The 15,983-nt window shown below is 48.9% G+C and overlaps 3 protein-coding genes across 3 annotated transcripts in view; 1 reads left to right on the forward strand and 2 right to left on the reverse strand.

The window, feature by feature from the left end:
• The window catches only part of LOC114589664 (uncharacterized), a 999,511-nt gene that overhangs the window by 260,455 nt on the left and 723,073 nt on the right, over positions 1-15,983 (reverse strand). The window lies entirely within an intron of this gene.
• Positions 6,020-7,103, reverse strand: LOC114595177 (olfactory receptor 52B2-like). Its single transcript, XM_028725519.2, has one exon. The coding sequence runs from the start codon at positions 7,028-7,030 to the stop codon at positions 6,044-6,046; it is 987 nt and encodes a 328-aa protein (XP_028581352.2). The 5' UTR covers positions 7,031-7,103; the 3' UTR covers positions 6,020-6,043.
• Positions 14,036-15,178, forward strand: LOC114595380 (olfactory receptor 51G2-like). Its single transcript, XM_028725667.2, has one exon. It carries the CDS (start codon positions 14,210-14,212, stop codon positions 15,176-15,178), a length of 969 nt encoding a protein of 322 aa, XP_028581500.2. The 5' UTR covers positions 14,036-14,209.

A 15,983-nucleotide genomic window follows, 5' to 3' on the forward strand; every position in this document is an offset into this window, starting at 1 on the left:
CAAGCTGAATTTCATTGCCAGATGTTCAAGACCTGACATAGCTGTAAGCTGTAATCTGCTTAGCAGACATGCCAACAATCCTACGGTTCAGGATTGGAAAGCTCTGAAGCGCATAGCCCGCTATTTGAAAGGGACTATGCACTACAGGCTGAGGTTCACCAGTCAGAAGACTGGAGGTCTTGAAATCTTTGCAGATGCAAGTTTTGGAAGTGACACCACAGATGGTACAAGCACTTCTGGAGTATGCTACATGTACAACCACTGCCTGTTTGACTGGTTGTGCAAGAAGCAAACAACAGTGAGCCTAAGTTCCTGTGAAGCAGAACTCAATGCTCTGTCATTTTCACTCATGGATTGTGAATGGTTGATGCAACTGTTTAAGGACATCGGGGTTTCTGTGAAGTGTCCTATACAAGTGTATCAAGACAATAGATCATGTTTGGCTTTGCTGAACTCCGAGAGTTGCAAGCAAAGAACCAAGTACTTGCAGATTAAGCTACATCGTGCAAGAGAGTGTATTCAAAAGGGACTGATTCGGGTGTCCTACATGGCAGGAAATGAAATTCCTGCTGATCTGTTGTCTAAGGTTGTTAACAAAGAACAACTAAAGGTTTACACACAGAGGTTGCAATTGGGTGAACCACAGGTACTACAGGTTACACGGAAAGGGGGAGGATGTTAGGATATTTCCGTTCCACCTTAAGAGAGAGCAGGCTTGTGAGTCACAGAGTCTGCGTATTTCCTGTTACAGGATGTTTATGCTTGCTGTTTCCTTTCGATTTCAGTCGGTCAGAGACACTGACACAGAACGGTCATGTTTTCTCTTTGTTCTGTTCAACGCTAAATAAAGTCTGTAAATTATGCTCTCTTCTGCGGTGCAAGCTTTCTGGCTGTGGTTTCTGCTGATAAAGAACAGTGTGCACAAGCCTGGAATGTGGCAATCTATTTCTGAGGCTTTGTGTCGCTAACTGCTGGATCTGCCTGGCTACGGGAGATCGATGGACGTCGAGCAGCCGGCTTGGGGCCATGATGGACAATATCTCCCTGGCAGTTTCCCAACAGATACGACTGAAGCCAAACTGAGATATCTATTAAATGATGATGACCCCCTAAGATCACTCACGGTTGCCAGATTCTTGATCAGCGTCCTATCCCTAAAGAAGAGAAACGGACTCCTGTGCGGCTCGGAAAATCCCTTTGAACCATGATCTATGTTTTAGGATGTAACTAGGTGATATCACCACTGATGTTTTCTATTAATTTATGAGCAGAGGGTGATGTTTATGTTACAAATTTATGGTAATGTATGATGTTGGTCTTTGTTTTTGTTCTGCTTTGGTTCTTGTCTGTTTTTTGTAAGTTTTGACGGTTTTAAATTTGGAGGTTCAAGTACATTATCTTGGTATGGGAAACTGTCGTGTGACGGGCCAATGGCCGTAATAAAGATCAATCCAATCCAATCCAATCTAGGTGCGTCTTGTGGTCTGGTGCGTCTTATAGAGCGAAAAATACGGTAATCTGCCTAGATCGTGTGTTGTGTCAGTACACCTTTGAGCCGGTGCCAACGACAGTAAGAGCTGTTCGACAGTGGAATTTGCTGCCAAGGAGTGTGGTGGAGTCTCCTTCTTTGGAGGTCTTTAAGCAGAGGCTTGACAACCATATGTCAGGAGTGCTCTGATGGTGTTTCCTGCTTGGCAGGGGGTTGGACTCAATGGCCCTTGTGGTCTCTTCCAACTCTATGATTCTATGATTCTATGACTGGGCTCAATAACTTCTTCTGCCCCAACTGGGCTAGGTGACTGGAGAGCACTTCCAGAGACCTTCCACCCCTGGAAAGCAGGTCTAAGTGCACTGGACCCAGAACTGTGAGTTGTGAGCATCAAATTCAGCAGAGCATGAACAACACAGAAGATTGTTGTGAAGCATAACGTCTTTATTTTCTAAAAGCTACTGCAAACTAAAAACTAAAAGAGGTAACTGGACTGCATGAGTGTTACAGCTCTCACTCAGCCATCTAATCAATACAGAGATAACACACAGACTCCCACAGAGTCAGGCAGGAGTGGAAGAAGCGAAGAGCCCCGCCCCTCCTTTCTGAAAACATCAAGTCAGGAGATTCTTGCAATGGGAGGGGGTGAAAATATCCACATGTTGCTCATCAAGACTGAGGGCTGATTTCCTTTCGCTTTGCTGCTGACTGTGTTTCAACCCTGCTGATGCCTGGTGGGAAGTATGGAGGTGTTAACAGAGAAATCCGAGGGCTCCCTTGGACAAAACAAACAAGGACACCAGCCAGGAATACCAGAGCAAAACAGCAGCCAGTAGGCTTGGTCTTTATTGAAGTCTGTCGCGACAGGACTCCCACCAGCCACAAGGTGAAACAAAATGGAAGCCCAGAACAAAAGAAGACCCCAACTTTTATTAGCTACTAATCCCCCAAGCTACACCCCTAGAACTACATCACAACTACATCATGACATCATTGACACATCACAAAAAGGAGAGGTTGAGGGAGGAGTTGTGGAGGCAACCTGAGTGTCTTGTCACCTGGCTGGTTCCTCCTTTCCCCCTCCCCATGAGTCATTTCCAGAGGACAAAGGGGAGCTGGCAGTTTCCTGCCCCCAGAGGGAAGATCTGATCATTGTCCTTTGTTCCAGTCCGTGTTGAATCCACTCCCATATGCAAGTTCTTTGTGACATTGATGGTCTTCTGTCTGGGACCACCCAGGTTGTCATGCCAACTGGGTAGGGCTCCTGAGTATGTGCTGGTACGCTTAAGGGATTATGGCCATCCTGTATCAAACCGTCCCCCTTTGATAGTCCTTCCTTCATGGAGCAAAATAAAAGTAAGGTAAAGGTACCCCTGCCCGTACGGGCCAGTCTTGACAGACTCTAGGGTTGTGCGCTCATCTCACTCTAGAGGCCGGGAGCCAGCGCTGTCCGGAGACACTTCCGGGTCACGTGGCCAGCGTGACAAGCTGCATCTGGTGAGCCAGAGCCGCACACGGAACGCCGTTTACCTTCCCGCTGGTAAGCGGTCCCTATTTATCTACTTGCACCCGGGAGTGCTTTCGAACTGCTAGGTTGGCAGGCGCTGGGACTGAGCGACGGGAGCGCACCCCGCCGCGGGGATTCGAACTGCCGACCTTTCGATCGGCAAGTCCTAGGCACTGAGGCTTTTACCCACAGCGCCACCCGCGTCCCATAAAATAAAAGTGGACAGGTGTAAATCCGATGTACGGTTGATTTACTATGAATTTATAACAGAAACATTGCGTATGTCGTGTGAGTGTGTGTGTGTGTGTGTGTGTGTGTGTGTGTGTGTGTGTGTGTGTGGTGTTTGTACAAACTGAATGATTGGCGGGGGGGGGGGTTCCTGCAACAGAGGGCAAATCTGTTTATGGTGGTCTTCACATTATAAGCAGCCACAAAGAGCCATTTGACAGTGGAATGGTCTTCCTCGAAAAATTGTGGACTCTCCTTCCTCAGAGGTTTTTAAACAGAGGCTGGATGGCCCTCTGTCCTGGATGTTTTAGCTGAGATTCCTGCATTGCAGGGGGCTGGACTAGATGACCCCTGGCAGTCCCTTCCACCTCTTATGATTCTATGATTAAGTTTCTGGATCTCTTGGCTCTTGCAAACCCAACCTGCTCTGCTAATAACTAGGCATGTGGGACTCAGTCCAAGGACGGCTGTTGTAACTTGTGTGTTGCACGAACTCTTTAGGCGGAATGGTGTTGGCACCAGGCTGGGGAGTGGGCAGAAACAGTCGATTGGGCAGCGGTCCCTCTTAATGGATGCCACGTGGCTGTTGCATCAAAGTGCAGGCTGCCCTGACATACCTCTCCATCTGGGGCAAATAGGGACTTCTATGTTTCCATGACCCCTTTTGGCCACAGAGTGAACTATAAATGTCAGGAGTAAATAACCAAGCAAGCATCAGCTGCCCCCGGGCTATGGGCTCTTCCCGCATTTTCAGAAAGTGCTGGGAGTCGCCCGTAGAAGCAGCATGCCAAGCTCTCGTCAGCTGAGAGCCAGTGTGGTGTAGCAGTTAAGAGCGGTAGACTCGTAATCTGGTGAACCGGGTTCACCTCCCTGCTCCTCCACCTGCAGCTGCTGGGTGACCTTGGGCTAGTCACACTTCTCTGAAGTCTCTCAGCCCCACTCACCTCACAGAGGGTTTGTTGTGGGGGAGGAAGGGAAAGGAGAATGTTATCCACTGTGAGACTCCTTCAGGTAGTGATAAAGCAGGATGTCAAATCCAAACTACTCCTCCTCCTCCTCCTCCTCCTCCTCTTCTTCTTCTTCTGAGTCAGGCCATTTCTTCCTCTGGCCAAGCATCCTCATGTGTTTTAATCTCTAATTCCCCTACAACAGACACATTCATGACAAAAGAGCCGTCTCTGAGTTCTTCCCATTCACCAAAATGCTTTCCCACCCTTTCCAAAAGCACTGCTTTGAGCCAGACCCAAATGCTCAGATAAAGCCTATCTATATCTATCTATCTATCTATCTATCTATCTATCTATCTATCTATCTATCTATCTATCTATCTATCATCTATCTATCATCTATCTATCATCTATCTATCTATCTATCATCTATCTATCTATCTATCTATCTATCTATCATCTATCTATCTATCTATCTATCATCTATCTATCTATCTCTATCTATCTATCTATCTATCTATCTATCTATCTATCTATCTATCTATCATCTATCTATCTCTCACAGTGATATTTTCCTCCCAATTGCTCAGGGCGGCATGCAGGCATCTTCTCTCCCCTCCCCTTTTGGCCTCACAAAAACCTGGTGAGCGAGGTTGAGCTGAGAGAAATGAGGGGTGCTCAAGAATGGGGATTCTGGGCCTAGTCTGACACTCTAAGGACTACCCCATACCCAGACCTCCTCTTTGGGCTTATCTACAGCAGGACAAAATGTGGGGATTCATTGATTCAGAATTTCCAAGGATACCACCCCCAATACCCATCTCTCAACACTCAGCAGTAAGAGTCTGAGATGGGAGAAATCAGCGAAAGAAATCATAGAATCATTGGATTCTAGAGTTGGAAGGGATGCCAAGGATCATCTAGTCCAGCCCCCTGCAATGCAAGAATCTCAGCTAAAGCACCCAAGACAAATGACCTTCCAACCTCTGCTTAGAAACTTCAAAGGAAGGAGAGTCCACAACCTCCCAGGGGAATTTGTTAAACCGTCAAATGGCTCTTACCGTCAGAAATTCTTCCTGGTGTCAGAATCTCATTTCTTGCAACTTGAAGTCATGAATTTAAGTCCTGCCCTCCAAGGAGAACACAAACTTGCTCCATGTGCCATGCAAAAGCCCTTGAGAAAATGGGCATCCTCTCACCTCCAGGCTAAACATACACAGCTTCTTGAACACAGTTCTTCATAAGACTTGGTTTCCAGACCCTCAGTCATCTTGGTTGCCCTCCACTGCACACCTTCTAAACTGAACACAGTGCCCAACACCTCATCTTCATGTGGCAGCCCATCAGATATTTGAAGGTGGCTATCGTGTCTCCTCTCAGTTTCCTCTTTTCCAAACTAAACATACCCAGCTCCTTCAACCGTTCTTCATAAGGCTTAGTTTCCAGACCCTTGATCATTGTGGTCACCCTCCTCTGCACATGTTCCAGCTTGTCAAGATCCTTCTTAAATTGTGGTACCCAGAACTGGACACCGTGCTCCAGGTGTGGTCTGACCAAGGCAGAATAGAACAGGAATATTACTTCCCTTGATCTGGACACTAGAAGTCTGTTGATACAGCCTAGAATAGTTTTGAGTTGTTAGGGTTTGTTTTTTTCTGCTGCTGCGTCAGACTTTCCTGTTATTTTCCAGGCAAAACCCATTCCCTCATTTTAGAGGGCAGAACAGGGCACAGAATCACAGAATCACCCAACTGTAGAGTTGGAAGAGACTCCACCTGGTCCATTCCCTGCAATGCTTCCAACGAATGAATAAAACAAACAAGCAAAACAGATACCCCCCCTTCCAGGGACCCCAAGCTCAGCACCCCAAGCTCAGCACCCCTTCCCCGCTTTCCAGAGGGCCTGAGCCAGCCTCTCCCGGATGCATTTGGTCTTGACCGCATAGACCACGGGGTTCAGGACAGGAGGGAGGAGCTGGTAGATGTTGGCCAGGAGAATGAGAAGGTGCTGAGGGATGGTGCCGTGGCTGAAGCGGTGGGCAAAGAAAGAGAAGAAGGCAGGGGTGTAGAACAAGACAATGACGCACAGGTGGGAGCCGCACGTCCCGATGGCCTTGAGGCGGGCGTCCTTGGATGGGAGACGGAAAACCGCCCTGAGGATCAGAGTGTAGGAGACGGCAATGAGGACCACGTCCAGGCCGGGAGACAAAAGGGTGGTCGCCAAGCCGTACCAGATGTTGACGCCGATGTCTGCACAGGCCATGCGAGCGACGCCCATGTGTTCGCAGTAAGAGTGAGGCATCTCCCGGTGCCCACAGTACGGCAGCCTCTGGAGGAGGAAGACCGTGGGGAACATCACGCAGAAGCCCCTGGCGAGAGCGGCCAGCCCGACCCTCACGATGGCAGGGCGGGTGAGGATGGCAGAGTAGTGCAGTGGCTGGCAGATGGCAACGTAGCGGTCAAAGGCCATGGCGAGCAGGATGGTGGACTCTGCGATGAAGCTGAGGTGGGTGAAGAACATCTGGGCCAGGCAGGCCTGGAAGGAGATCTCCTTGGAGAGGGAGAGGAGGACACTCAGGGTTTTGGGCACAGTGGAGGATGACAAGGCCAGGTCTGCCAGGGCCAGCAGGGCCAGGAAGAGGTACATGGGCTGGTGGAGGCTGCGCTCGGTGGCGATGATGTACAGCAGGCAAGAGTTGCCCAGAAGGGCCACGATGTACATCAGGCAGAAGAGGAGGGCAATCCAGCTGTGGTACGCCTCCAGGCCCGGGATGCCAAGAAGGATGAACGAAGCCGGGTGGAAGGCACTCTGGTTGGCAGAGGTGGGTTCAGAAACCTGGAGTGTCTTGGTTGTCTCCATGATATCTCAACCCACCAAGGTGGAGTCTGGAAGAGGGTAGCTTCTGAGAGAGGAAGGCAGAATGGAAGGAAATGAGCAGGTTGGAGGAATGGAAAGAGCAGCCTCAGTCCGTTCCGTCCTCAGCCTGACGATTCACAAGTTGGATTTCATAGAATTGTAGAGATGGAAAGGATCCCGTGGAGACATTGAGTCCAGTCCCCTGCAAAGTAGGAATCACAGCTACAGAACCCCTGACTTGTGGCCACCCAACCTCTGCTTAAAACCCTCCAAGGAAGGAGAGGCCACCAGTCTGTTCCACTGTCAAACAGCTCTTGCCCTTCCTAAAGTTTAGTCGGAATCTCCTTTATTGCCATTTTAATCCGTTGATTTGGATCCTCCCATCCGGAGCAGAAGAAAGCAAGCTTGCTCCATCTTCCATATGGCAGCCCTTCAGATACCTGAAGATGGCTCTCATGCCATCTCTTGGTCTCCTCCAGGCTAAGCAGACCCACCACCCTCAACTGTTCAATCAGCTTCCATTCCTTGGTTCAGTTTTAGTGCTTAATTTAGAGGGCAAAATGAAATTCCTTGTTCTCCAAGCGATACAGCAGTGAGGAAGGACTGGCTAGCATTGACTCACCAGGCAGGTCCTCCTTCTCCTGGATGGATGAGCTTCTGCCTGGGAGGGGAGGGAGCAGGGCAGGGCCTCGTTTATCCTCTGACGTCTCCAGCTGCAACTGAGCAGAGGACTTCTCCTCTCCTCCACCCCAGCTGGTGAGGAAGCAAGGGAGTCTGCAGCCCCCACTCCTCCAGCCTTCAAAGCTCCTTCTGGTCTCTTCCCCTGTGGCTTCATCTGGGGACAGTATCCGGATAATGACTCTCGGCTTCCGCAGCCTCCCCCTTGGCCAGGAGCAGGTGGGGAGGAGCTGCAGCAGGTGGAGGCCCCTTGCTGGGAGAGGAGGAACCTGGCCACCTGCTCTCCTGGGCTCCCCCAGGGAAGAGAAGCCCCACCAAAGGGAGGGATGCCCCACAGACAGATCGTCGCCTCCCGTCTCCCGCTCTGAGCTGCTGCCCTGCTGCCTGGCCGGGCTTTCCTGGGATCAAGGAATTGTGGAGCTGGAAGGGACCCCCAGGGCCATCTAGTCCAACCCCTTGCGATGCAGGAATAAATGCAGGGGTGCTTGTAAAGTTGATCTGCTGGGGGGGGGCATTTGCACCATGTCCAAAAATGGGGGAAATGAATCTCCAGTCAAAGAGGTCAAAAGAGGATTCGCACATCTAACCCATGCTGCTATCATGATCATTAAGAACAGGGAGAATACAGTGGTACCTTGGTTCTCAAACACCTTGGTTCTCAAACAACTTGGAACCCAAACACTGCAAACCCGGAAGGAAGTGTTCTGGTTTGCGAACTTTTTTCGGAAGTTGAACATGCTCCTTTTTGAGTGTTACGCTTCCGATTTGAGTGCCACACTTCTGTTTGGAGTGTTACGCGGAGGTCTGTCTGTTTTTGCTATTTATTTTGTGTTTTTGTGGCTGTGTGTGTGTGTGTGTGTGTGGAACCCAGTTCAGCTACTGATTGAGTGTGAGACTGCAGCACTTTGTTTATTGCTTTCATTTTATGGATCAATAGTCTAATCAGATAATAAAAATTCATGTTAAATTGCTGCTTTGGGGATTGTTATTAAAAGTCTGGAACGGATTAATCCCTTTTGCATTCCTTTCTATGGGAAAGCGCGCCTTGGTTTTGGAATGCTTTGCTTTTGGAACGGACTTCCGGAACGGATTAAGTTTGAAAACCAAGGGACCACTGTATATTGTAAAACCATCAGGAAGGACTTTCTGAGAGTAGGAGCTGTTTGACGGTTGAACCGATTCCTTGAGAAGGTGGTGGACTCTCCTTCCATGGAGGTTTCCAAACAGAGGCTGGATGGGCTTTAGTTGAGATTCCTGCATTGCGGGGGGTTGATGACCCTTGGGGTGCAGGGCAGGAGATCCTGATGAGGATCTTCATTCCCTCCTTCTTCCTGATCGAGATGCTTGCCCCTTCCCTTCTTGCCTAGAGAGGAGGGGGCGTCATTTTGTCATTCGCATCAGGTGCCAAAATGTCTTGGGCTGGCCCTGGGCGTCAGCGGTTGGCATCTGAAAAGTGTGCCTGGAAGGGCTGCAATGATAGCAGGTCATTTGCAACAAAGGGGGAGATAAACGAATAAATGGAGAACAGGGGGCTGTTAACTTATTATTCTGCTTCCACTTGCCCATCCGGAGAGCTTTTCTTGCTTGCAGGGCTCGGGAAAGGTCCCTCGATGTTCCCAGAGCCCAGAAAGCAGCCCTTTCCCTCGCTGGGTGGAGGGGCAGTTCTGGGGGTTCTTGACTTTGCAAGATTTGGGTTTTGTGCACGCAGACACCCCCCCACAAAATCCTCACATAAGGGGTGGGCCAACTGTACACACGTGGCATCAGAGTGGGGGTGCAATGTCAGAGGAGGACACCTGGGGCGGTGAGGGGCAGGAGGGGGCAGGGAAGAGAGCCAGGGGTTTCGCCTCTAGGGGCTAAATGTCCCAGACCACTCTTGCCAGCGGCCATCGAAAGCCCTCTTCTCCATGAATCCCTCCATTCCTCTTCTCAAGCCATTCAAGTGGCAGGGTGTTCCATAGTTTAGGTCTGCGCTGCACCAAATAAAGACTTTCTTTTCTCTGTCCTCAATCTCCAAACATTGCACAGGAGTTCTAGTGTGTTACTCCTTCGTTGCCTTTTCTCCAACCCAGAAAAGGCAAATTGGTTTTTTTTCTTCAGTGATTTTTATTGATTTTTTTTCAAATATCTTAATCACAATACAGCTTAATAATAATATTCTCCTTAAAATCTATATCTTATCCAAATTAACTTCCTTCTACCCCTCTTCTGGCTTATCTATATTGCTCTTACTTAAGCGATATTACTATATATACATTCTATAAATGTCTACAATTCCTTAATAAGTTTTTGTGTTATACTTTAAACATACATTCCTTATTATATTACAGCATTACATCTTATGGTCTAACCAAATGTCTACAATAAACGTTAGGAGTTTTATATCAGTCCTGTGAGTGTCTTTATTTATGTTCAGTTTTCTCTAAGTATACCATAAATTCGGACCATTCTTTTTGGAATTTCTCATCGTCCTGCTGTCGGACTCTTCCAGTTAGCCTTGCTATTTCCGCATACTCCAATACTTTCTGTTGCCATTCTTCAATTGTCGGAATATCCTGTTGTTTCCATCTCTGTGCGAGGAGTAGTCTTCCTGCTGTTGTGGCATACAGGAAGAATTTCTGGTCTTCCTTTTTAATATCCTCTCCAACCATTCCTAGCAAAAATGCCTCCGGGTTTTTTTTAATAAAAGGTGTACCTAAATATCTTTTTTAACCCATTATACACACTATCCCAAAACCACCACATGTGGAGACAATTTCCCTCTTTTACAGTGCATTTCCAACAGTTCTTATTTTTCATTTTGTACATCTTTGTTACCGTAGTTTGGTGGGTGTTAAGTACCACCTATACATTGTTTTTAACAAATTCTCTTTTAAGGTCATGGATGTGGTAAATTCTATTCCTAAATTCAATAGTCTTGTCCATTTCTCATACTCGATATTATATCCTAGGTCCATTGCCCACTTAGTCATGACCTCCTTAATTTCTTCATCTTTTGTATGCCATTCCAACAAAAAAAATCATATACTTTAGACAACATCTTTGTATGACCTTGTAATACCCCATTCTCCAGTATTGATCTATCATGATTAAATCCAATACTTTTCTTCCAATACAAAGTATTGGAAGACACAAGATTTACCCACTCTGGAAGAATGGCAGATGAAGGTGATGGACTACATGGAATTGGCGGAAATGACTGGTAGAATCCGAGACCAGGGAGAAGAGTCAGTGGAAGAAGACTGGAAGAAATTTAAAGACTATTTACAGAGATACTGTAAAATTAATGAATGTTAGAATGATGTTGGATTGAAATTAAGTGGTTTCTAGCTAATGGTATAAAAGAATATGAAAAAAATGGTTTTTTATAAGTAAAAATTTAATGTTATAATAATTTAAGATTAAAGATCTGGGTAGAATAAAGAGGGAAAGAAACTGCTGAGCTAATAAATTGAACTGGAATACAAAAAAGGGAGGTACGAGGAGGTCCGGGAAACAAGTAAATGAAAAAGAATGTGATGAAAGGATTGATTGTTTTTAACTATTTTTATTTTGTATTTTGTATTTTTCCTTTTTCTATTTTGTAATGTAAAAACCCTAATAAAAATTTATTAAAATAAAATAAAATATCATGATTAAATCCATAATTTTTTTTTATCTTTAAGGAATATATAATTAATTGATTAATTAATTGTACATCTTTGCTAGTTTGGCGGGTGTTAAGTACCACCTATACATCTTCAGGCTACAGACAGAAAAGGCAGCTTGAACCCTTCAGCTGCAAGAGCCCAGCTGCCCCCCCCCCAAATCCCAGGCCCATTATAGGCTCCCACTCGGGAGATGGTGCAACGGCTTATAAACCCTGCAAAGGGCAGGAGATGAGGACGCCCCTCCTGACACAAGACTCCTCCTCTGGATTCTCTTGCAAGGATTTGAGTAAGTCACACAGGCTGCTCACTGAACAGGACCCCTGTGGAGGGAGGGGGCATGTTGGGGCTTTCTCTGGGTGACCCGGGTGAGGGTGCTAGCCAGGGAGGGGGGGAGCAGCTCAGCCAAAGGAAACAAGAGCCCCGTTTGCAAAGAGCTGATGCTGAACATCAGATGATTCGGTTCAGAAAAAACAAAGGGCTCCTTTAACTGGTGTATGGTTCAAACGGTTCAGAAAAGTGCCGCCCCAATGGCCAAGAGGCTGGAGCGACTCCCCTCTTGATGGAGGTTTGCAGCATTTTTAGGTGAGAGGAAAAGCAGCCCAGTCAGTAGAGCACGAGGCTCTTAATCTCGGCGGCTCTTTTGAGCCCCACAACGGGCAAAAAAGGATTCCGTCATTGCAGGACTAGATTCCACTAGTCCTGGCGTTCACTTCCAACGGTGCCGTCCCACGGTTCATGATAGTAGTTTGTGGAATGACGCACAGCGTGGAGAGAGTGGGGAGAGAAAGCTTTTTCCCCCTTTCCCTCCCTCATAACACTAGAACTCAGCGGGGACATCCGAGGAAGCTGCTGGATTTAAAAATCTGCCCTGAATCTGTGGGACTCCTGCCTCAGGAGGAAGGAATGGCCACCAACCTAGAAGACTTTAAAAGAGGATTGGACAAGTTTGTGGAAGATAAGGCTGTGGCTCTTGGCCAGGATGGCTCTGCCCAGCCTCCACATCAGAGGCAGAGATGCTTCTGAAGGCCATGGTGTAGCTATTCGGCACCTGGCAACTGAAAGAGAGAAGGTAGCCCATGTTCCTGTCCCAACCTGGAACGGATGGGACATGTCTTGGTTGACTGAGTGGCTTCCGAACCTTGGGTGGCTTAGAGGACTTGTAATGATGTTAATGGACTACTCTTGCTTCTTTTCTGCTCCTGGATACCCTGCTTAACGCAATGCCTGCAAAATATGATGCATAAAATGATGTTGCAAGTGATTCGGCCCCAGATTACAGCACTGACACGACCCAGTACCTTGGGATGAGCCGAAAGGCTGTCCAAAAGAAGAGGAGGGAATGAAGGAATGGGTTTCCAAAACCCAAAAACTGACTGTGCAGGCAGTTGTAAACTGCACCAAAATTCCTATTTTCCCTTAGCTAAAATGCATAAGCCGTTGAGTAAATCTTAATAAGAACACAGCTCTCTCCCTTATCAGTCCGTGGCGGCAAAGAGTGACCTTGCCAAGTTCCAGTACAGCAGGGATGATGTGTGTGTACTTTATCTTATGTGCTGACCACAAAGGCGCGCAGACCCACGTCTGGGAATAACGCCAGAGTGTGTTCTCGGAAATGGTGACCTCTGCGTCCCAGATAAGAGTAGGAAGAGGAAGATCCTTTTATGGCCAGAAGTACAGGAAGGAAGATCCTTTTATGGTTGAGAGTACCAGAGCAGGAACATATGTGGTGTCAACCCGTGTATGTAGGCCGACGTGGTTGGGCTCCTAGGGGAGGAGGGAGAGGGTGCCTGGAGGATATATAAACTGCATGAAACCTGTCATCTCTTTGGACTTGCTGTGGACTTGATCACGCAAGTGCCTTCTGCTATCCGGAGAGCAGAATAAACTCTTTCTTTGAACCAACTCGGTGTCATTTTGACTTCCTCCCTCCTGTCCCGGAGCAACGCAGACCCAATCGGTGAACTCCAAAAAGGCTACAGTTAGCCCCCCTAAAAACTCTGATACCCTATTTTTAAATACAATATACTCCCATACAGACTCTTTACAATGCATTTAAAACCAAATATCTCAAGGGCTGTCAGAAGGGGGCAAGCTTCTTTTCTCCCGCTCTGGAGGGTAGGACTCGAACCTATGGCACCCACTTACAAGAATGGAGATTTTGACTAAACATTTGGGGGTAGGGAAACAACTTTCTGACAGTAAGAGCTGTTTGACAGTGGAAGGGACAGCGGGATCTCCTTCCTGGGAGGTTTATAAGCAGAGGTTGGATGGCCAGCGGGTGAGACTCCTGATGGGGTCCTTGCCACAGGATCACATTCATCCAGTGCTTTACCAGCTGCACTGGCTCCCGGTGGAGTACAGGGTCAGGTTGAAGGTGCTGTCCCAAGAGACCAGGGCCCTGCAGAACTTGACATCTTTCCACAGGGCTTGCAAGACAGCTGTTCCACCAGGCCTTTGGTTTGGACTCAGTCTGACCCTTATGTTTCCCTCCCCTTATGGTTTTGATTTATCGGCCACTTTTAAAATGAGGCTGCATTTTAACCTGTATTTTAAATTGTCCCCCCCCCCCCTTATGTTTTTACTGTGATTTTATTGGTGTTGGCCGCCCTGAGCCCAGCTCTGGTCGTATAAATAAAATTATTATTATTATTATTATTATCTTTCCTGGATGCTTAAGCTGTGCTTCCTGCCTTGCAGGGGGCTGGACTAGAGGACCCCTGAGATCCCCTCCAGTTGTCCACTTCCATGATTCTAGGTCTAGCTGCACCCCTGGCCTGATCCTGCAGGATTTCCTCTCCAGCTACGCCATGTTTCCCCTCTGCTCTGAATCCCCAGGCGTGACACGAGACACACCATGTCACTCTCCAACTGGACGGAGGGCGAGGAGACTCCGCAGATCTTCATCCTGAGGGACATCCCTGGACTGGGCGCTGCGCACAGCTGGCTGATGCTCCCACTGGGCGCCATGTACCTCGTCTCCTTCGTGGGCAACTCCACCATTCTGGCCACCATCCGCGCAGGGCAGGGTCTCTGTGCCCCCATGTACCTCTTCCTGGCCATGCTGGCGCTGGCTGACCTGGCGCTCTCGGCCTCCACGCTGCCCTCCATGCTCAGCGTCTTCCTCCTGCGCCCCGGGGCGGTGAGGGCCGAGGCCTGCTTTGCCCAGCTCTTCTTCATCCACACTTTCTCGGTCACGGAGTCCGCCATCCTGCTGGCCATGGCCTTTGACCGCTTCGTGGCCATCTGGAACCCTCTGAGATACGCCTCCGTCCTGACCGGCTCCGCCATCGCCAAGATGGGCCTGGCCATCGTCCTCCGGGCCGTGATCCTGCACCTGCCTCTGCCCTTCATGCTGCGCAGGCTCAAGTACTGCGGGGTCAAGGCGCTCTCGCACTCCTACTGCGTCCACCCGGACGTCCTCAAGGTGGCCTGTTCGGACACTCGCCCCAACAGCGCTTACGGCCTCTTTGTCCTCCTCTCCACGCTGGGCCTGGACTCCGTCCTCATCCTGCTTTCCTACGGCCTGATCCTGAGGACCGTGCTGAGCATCGCCACCTGGAGGGAGCGCCTGAAGGCCCTCAACACCTGCGTCTCCCACCTCTGCGCCGTTCTCCTCTTCTACACGCCGCTCCTGAGCCTCTCCATGATCCACAGGTTTGGGAAGAAGAGGAAGGCGTCTCCCCAGGTCTACCTGCTGCTGTCCTACCTGCACTTCCTCCTCCCTCCAGTCCTCAACCCCGTCATCTACAGTGTCAAGACCAAGGAGATACGCAGGAGGGTCCTTGGGATGCTCTGCCGCAAGGGATCGGGGGCCAGGCTCTGACTGTGAGTGGCTTGGTCAAGGTCAATTCTGTGTCCAGGGCAGCTGTCTCCCAGTTCCATCTGGTATGCAGGCTGAGACCCTACCTGCCCACAGACTGTCTCGCCAGAGTGGTGCATGCTCTAGTTATCTCCTGCTTGGACTACTGCCATGCGCTCTACGTGGGGCTACCTTTGAAGGTGACCCGGAAACTACAACTAATCCAGAATGCGGCAGCCAGACTGGGGACTGGGAGCGGCCGCCGAGACCACATAACACCGGTCTTGAAAGACCTACATTGGCTCCCAGTACGTTTCCGAGCACAATTCAAAGTGTTGGTGCTGACCTTTAAAGCCCTAAACGGCCTTGGTCCAATAGACCTGAAGGAGCATCTCTACCTCCATCGTTCTGCCCGGACACTTAGGTCCAGCTCCAAGGGCCTTCTGGTGGTTCCCTCACTGCAAGAAGCCGTTATAGGGAACCAGGCAGAGGGCCTTCTCGGTGGTGGCGCCTGCCCTGTAGAATGTTGTCCTATCAGATGTCGAGGAGATAAACAACTACCTGACATTTAGAAGACATCTGAAGGCAGCCCTGTTTAGGGAAGCTTTTAATGTTTAACAGACCACTGTATTTTAATGTTTTATGATGTTAGCCGCTCTGAGCCCGGCCTTGGCCAGGGAGGGTGGGATACAAATAAAATTCATTATTATTATTAATTTATTATTATTATTTTCCAAAGCCTGGTCACCACTGCTGCCTCCAGAGCCCCCTAGCTGACCCTCCTGCCCTCCCAGGGGGGTGGGGGTTCCCATCCCAGGCCTGGAGGGTT

The sequence above is a fragment of the Podarcis muralis genome, chromosome 4, assembly GCF_964188315.1.
Source record: "Podarcis muralis chromosome 4, rPodMur119.hap1.1, whole genome shotgun sequence".
Lineage (NCBI taxonomy): Eukaryota > Metazoa > Chordata > Lepidosauria > Squamata > Lacertidae > Podarcis > Podarcis muralis.

Excerpts from the sequence above, each read along its gene's own strand:
- LOC114595380 (XM_028725667.2), top strand. The coding sequence starts at position 14,210 with ATGTCACTCTCCAACTGGACGGAGGGCGAGGAGACTCCGCAGATCTTC.
- LOC114595177 (XM_028725519.2), bottom strand. The coding sequence starts at position 7,030 with ATGGAGACAACCAAGACACTCCAGGTTTCTGAACCCACCTCTGCCAAC.